This window comes from Leucopleurus acutus (genome assembly GCF_964270905.1).
Source record: "Leucopleurus acutus genome assembly, chromosome: 10".
NCBI classification, from domain to species: Eukaryota; Metazoa; Chordata; class Mammalia; order Artiodactyla; family Delphinidae; genus Leucopleurus; species Leucopleurus acutus.
Genome location: NC_139153.1, coordinates 104,549,844 through 104,555,250, shown reverse-complemented (window position 1 = coordinate 104,555,250; position 5,407 = coordinate 104,549,844). Strand labels below are relative to the sequence as shown.

The 5,407-nt window shown below is 67.2% G+C and overlaps 1 protein-coding gene across 1 annotated transcript; it reads left to right on the top strand.

Moving 5' to 3' along the window:
* Positions 1-446: 446 nt before the first annotated feature.
* On the top strand, positions 447-4,847 carry FOXF2 (forkhead box F2; the record flags this gene model as incomplete). The annotated part of the gene is made up of 2 exons (XM_082847193.1): positions 447-1,602; positions 4,579-4,847. 2 exons carry the CDS (start codon positions 447-449, stop codon positions 4,743-4,745), a joined length of 1,323 nt encoding a protein of 440 aa, XP_082703319.1. The 3' UTR covers positions 4,746-4,847.
* Positions 4,848-5,407: the final 560 nt, after the last annotated feature.

Below are 5,407 nucleotides of genomic sequence, written 5' to 3'. Positions count from 1 at the left end.
GGCGGCGGAGGAGGGGGCAGGGCGGGGGGGGGGAGGAGGGCGGCGGGGGAGGGCGCGGGAGGGAGGAAGTCCGAGAGACAGAGCGAGCCGCGCTCCTGAGGGGAGACGTCGGGCTCGTCCCCGGGGTCCCGGCCGCGGTCCCCGCTCGCTCGCGCAGCCGCCCGGCGCCCGGCCGCTCCGGCTCCGCGGCCCGGAGGCCGCCGCGCAGGCCGGGCCCGAGGCCCGGGGAGGGATGCGCGGGGCGTCGCCTCCGGCCCGCGGCCGCCGCCAGCAGCCCCGGCGGAGCTGAGGGAGGCGACGGCGGAGCGCTGGCTCGGAGCGGCCGCGGCTGCAGCCCGGGCGGCGGGCTAGGGCGCCCACCGGGCCTCTGGGTCGACCGCGCTCCCGCGCCTTCGCGCCCGGCCGCGGGCGCGCCCCCGCCGCCGGGCCCCGCTCCCGGGCCCCCGATGACCTCCGAGGGCGGGCCGCCGCCGGCCCCGCTCCGCCGCGCCCGCAGCCCGGGCCCCGGCGCGCTCCAGGCCGCCCTGATGAGCCCGCCGCCCGCCGCCGCCGCGGCCGCCGCCGCCCTGGAGGCCGCCTCGTCTTCGTCGTCGTCCGCCTCCTCCTCCGGCGCGGCCGGCGCGGCCCCGAACGCCTGCAAGAGCGCGGGCGGCGGCGGGGGCGCGGGCGGCAGCGGCGCGGGCGCCAAGAAGGCGAGCTCGGGGCTGCGGCGGCCCGAGAAGCCGCCCTACTCGTACATCGCGCTCATCGTCATGGCCATCCAGAGCTCGCCCGCCAAGCGCCTGACGCTCAGCGAGATCTACCAGTTCCTGCAGGCGCGCTTCCCCTTCTTCCGCGGCGCCTACCAGGGCTGGAAGAACTCCGTGCGCCACAACCTCTCGCTCAATGAGTGCTTCATCAAGCTGCCCAAGGGCCTCGGGCGGCCGGGCAAGGGCCACTACTGGACCATCGACCCGGCCAGCGAGTTCATGTTCGAGGAGGGCTCGTTCCGCCGCCGGCCGCGCGGCTTCAGGCGGAAGTGCCAGGCGCTCAAGCCCATGTACCACCGCGTGGTGAGCGGCCTGGGCTTCGGGGCCTCGCTGCTGCCGCAGGGCTTCGACTTCCAGGCGCCCCCATCGGCGCCGCTCGGCTGCCACGGGCAGGGCGGCTACGGCGGCCTCGACATGATGCCCGCGGGCTACGACGCGGGCGCCGGCGCCCCGGGCCACGCGCACCCGCATCACCACCACCACCACCACGTCCCGCACATGTCGCCCAACCCGGGCTCCACCTACATGGCCAGCTGCCCGGTGCCCGCCGGGCCGGGGGGCGTCGGCGCGGCCGGGGGCGGCGGCGGCGGCGGCGGCGGGGACTACGGCCCGGACAGCAGCAGCAGCCCCGTGCCCTCGTCCCCGGCCGTGGCGAGCGCCATCGAGTGCCACTCGCCCTACACCAGCCCCGCGGCGCACTGGAGCTCGCCCGGCGCCTCGCCTTACCTCAAGCAGCCGCCCGCCCTGACGCCGGGCGGCACCCCCGCGGCCCCGGCCGGCCTGCACACCAGCATGTCCACCTACTCGCTGGAGCAGAGCTACCTGCACCAGAACGCCCGCGAGGACCTCCCAGGTAACACGGGGGCCTAGCCCGCCGGCGCGTCGCCTCTAGGCCTCCCCGCTCTGGGTGGCCGAGGCCCAGGGGAAGCTGGTACCCTATGGGGGGTGGGGTCGGGGTCACTGGGCCTTCCCGACAGGCTTGGCCCCTGCCGGGCCTCCAGAATTTTCACCCGAGGAGGATGGAGTGAAGTGCCTGCGTCCTCGGGCTCTCCGAGTGTCCTCACGGACTGCGGGGCTCCAATCTCAGGCCTGACTTAGCTTAGGGGGAAGCCTGTGGCCTTAGGGGGCCTTGGCCAAGGCACTGTGGCTGCTTTCTTGTGTCGTTTTTTCAAATTGGTTTTGCTGTGCTTTCACCCAAAAGTACATGTCCAGAAGGGAGATGCTCGGTACCTGCCGTGTGCGTGGGGAGGGGCTCCGCTGGGCGAGGGTTGAGAGGAGGGGAAAGGAGGGAGGGACGCCAGGAAAGCAGAGGGGTTCCAGGACCCTGCACAAAAGGGAAGTGTTGCCAGGGAGGAGAGGCGCCAAGCGGTGGAGTCGTCTCCTGCCTCCCCCCACGGTGGACCCAAGTTGATGACACATGGGTCCGGCCTAGGCCAGCAGGACCTGGGGCCCGCAGCGAGGCTCCCCTGAGAAACGCCTGCCCGTTGGGCGCCCCTTGTCATGTTGATGGTGTAAATTGTGTTGGTTGCCGATTATGAAAATTTATTGACTCGCCCAAGGCGGTGAAAGGTGGGAGGGGACAGATGGGGGTGGAGGAGGGAATTTGAATATTTAGCCAGGTTTATGGGGACAGTGGAGATAAACCGTTACATTAACCCCTCGTAGGCAGGCTGGTCTGCCCGGCAAGCGGGGGCTCTAACTGACACTCACCCGCCCCGATTAGAAGAGGTTCGCAGGACGACGACACCTACATTACATGTTCGTGCATCGGTGTGGGGCAGAGCGTCAGGGAGAAAGGAAGTCCAGAAATGGGCGAAAGATGTTGGTTCCCTGGACGGTGAAATTTCCCAAATAGGCCTTTTAAATGCGGGTCTCAGAGGTTAACTAAACAAAGACAGTCTGGGCAGGACCACACCGGAGAGGATTTTAGCCTGACTTAACCCACTGAGAGCGGAGTCTTGTTCAGTTTTATGGGAATTTCAACAAGTAACCAACACAGACGACCCTCCCCTCTTATTGTTTTTTAATCCCCCTGGGACGGGCTGTCAATCACCTCTGAGCCCTGGCGGCGCGCTCTGCGCTCTCCCGCCCATCCGCTCCCCTCCCGGCTCCCCGCTCCGCGCTCTCGCCGCCCTGCTCAGCTGCAACCGGGACTCCGAGGCGGGTCCGTGAAACTTCCGCGGCTGCCGTGAAACACTTCCCTCAACGTTCAGAATCGCGCAGAAAGAGCCTTCTGACCGTTCTGTGAGGCCGCCCTCGCCCCACGCCACACACCGGGCGCACGCACGGGTCCCAGAAGCGCGGGGACCCGGGAGCACGACTCTGTCTAGAGGAGAAGCGACACTGCCTCGCCGGCCCCCCGGGAGCTCGCGCGCCCTCCGGACCGAGTCTGGGAGCCCCGAGGAGGCCATGGCCCGGCCGGGACGCTCTGCTTCTCCCCAGCCCCCAGCCGTGCTCTGGCTCCCGCCCCCTCGAACGCTCTTCCCCACGGGGCTAGCTGTCGTCTCCCAGGCCGGGCCGCGGCCGACCGAGAGCCCAGGGCCCCTCGAGGAGCGGGGAGGCCGAGGAGGTGCCCCGAGCGCGCGCTCCCAGCACGACGCCCGCGCGGCCCAGGCCCGCGTGCTCGGGGAAGCCCCTCGGCCTCTCTGCCTCCTGAGAACCTTTCAAGAAGGAGCTGGGCTCTTAGGCCCTTCGGTCCCATCAAAGCGCCGGGCCCGCCGGCTAGAGATGCAGGAAGCGCACCGCGAGGTGCTTTAACGCGGGGGTAAGCGCACCTGCGCGGCAGCGACGGCTCACGTCGGGGCGCGCGTTTGGCCACAGTCGGTGTTGCCGGGCGCTGATCGCGGGGCCGCCTGGTGGCCCAGCGAGCGCTGGATGCGGCCGGGCGAGGCGCCGCGGGCCGCCGGGTAAGGTCTTCGCGGGCGCGGAACAACCCGGCCCTGCACCCGCGTGGGCGGGCGGTCCCCGCCGCGCACGCGAGACTAGAAAGGCCTCGGGGAAAAGGGCCCAGCCCAGCCCAGCCCCGAGAGAGGCCCGGGCCGGGAGAAGCGCGGGGCCCAGCGAGCCGGAAGCCCAGCCAACTGCGCCCTCGGGCCGGAGGCGCCGAGAAAGCAAAAGCAGAAGTCGGCTCCCGGAGGCCTGGCTCAGGCCCGGGGAGAGGCTGCGGGCCGGCCCGGCTCTCCCAAAGGCTCCCCCGCGGCAAAGGGGCCGCAGCCGGGCTCCCACCCAAGGGCAGGCCCTGCTCCGGGGCCCCGCTTCCCTCGAGGCGCGACCCGCAGAGATGCGCGCGCTTACTCTCGGCCCTTCTCTGGCCGTGGGGTTGTTTTCTGTCACCCCCTGGTGTGCAGAGCCTGCTCCTCGGAGCCGGCTAGTCGGTTGGGAAATAAGGCAGGGGGGCTCGAAACCAGAAGCGAGGGAGACCCTGGTGTTTCGGGGGGCAGGGGCTGGGCCTCGGCAGCACCGGCTGGAGCCCTGCGGGCAGGGACCCGGCGCGGGGCCTGGGGCCAGGGGCTGTTAGAGCCCCGCCCAGCCTCTGGGAGTAACAGACACCCGGGCACAGAGAGCCTGGCCTCGCGGGGACTGTGCTCTGCGGCCCCGTGTAAACCAAAGGAGACCCCAAACCGGGATTCCAGAGTCGTCCTGTGGCCTTCAGTTTGAAACTCTGAGAAGCTTCTGGGGCTGGGTTTTCTCTCCCAGTTTTACCGCAACAGACAAAAAGACAGGCCAACCCCCTTGGAGGCAAAAGTTGAATTAAGTTTTCCAACATTATGTGCCCTGTCCTCAGCGGAAGATACGTTTCTGAAAAGTTTTCTTTCCTCCCTCCTTGCAGTGGGGCTGCCCCGATACCAGCACCACTCCACGCCGGTGTGCGACAGGAAGGACTTCGTCCTCAGCTTCAACAGCGTCTCCTCCTTCCACCCCTCGGCCAGCGGCCCCTATTACCATCACCACCACCACCAGAGCGTCTGCCAGGACATTAAGCCCTGTGTCATGTGAGCGGAGGGAGGGGCCGGGCCAGGCCCTGTCGCCCCTGGGGCGAGGCTCAGGTGGACTCCCAGAGCAGCGTGGCTGCACGTAGCACATCGGTCACTTAGCCAGAGTCCCCAGGCCAGGCAGGCATCCTGCACTGATGTTTGTCTGCCGTTGGCAGAAGGACAGCCCCAAGGTAATGCCCCGAATTCGTGCAGGCTCCCAGAGAAGGGAGAACTCCGCTCCTTGGCCGAGATGGTGAGGACTCACCATGCGGAAAACACAAGCATGGAACTCTGGGGGTTCCCTTGCCTTCAGTAATCAGGGTCTGAAACACGCAGAGGGGCTGTGTGTGTGTGTTTCTTTGTCTATGGAAAATGTGTGTGCTTTTCTGAAAGGCAGTGCCGAGCACAAGATTTCAAGAAAGCCTCACCTTGTTGCCTGGCTCAGTGGGAGAGCTGTGTTTTACCAAACGCTACCTTTGGATACAGGTGCCAAAGAACATTATCAAGGAAGTATTTAGCAACAATGTGTCTAGTTTAAGAAAGTGGTCTTCAGTATTGTGACAATACAACGTTTTTTACAAGGTTGTTTTCTACCATCATAGTTTAAAGATATTTTTATGACCTTCGTGTATACTCACACTTTGCTTGTATTCTAAAAGGAGGATATATTTGCACTTACGTATA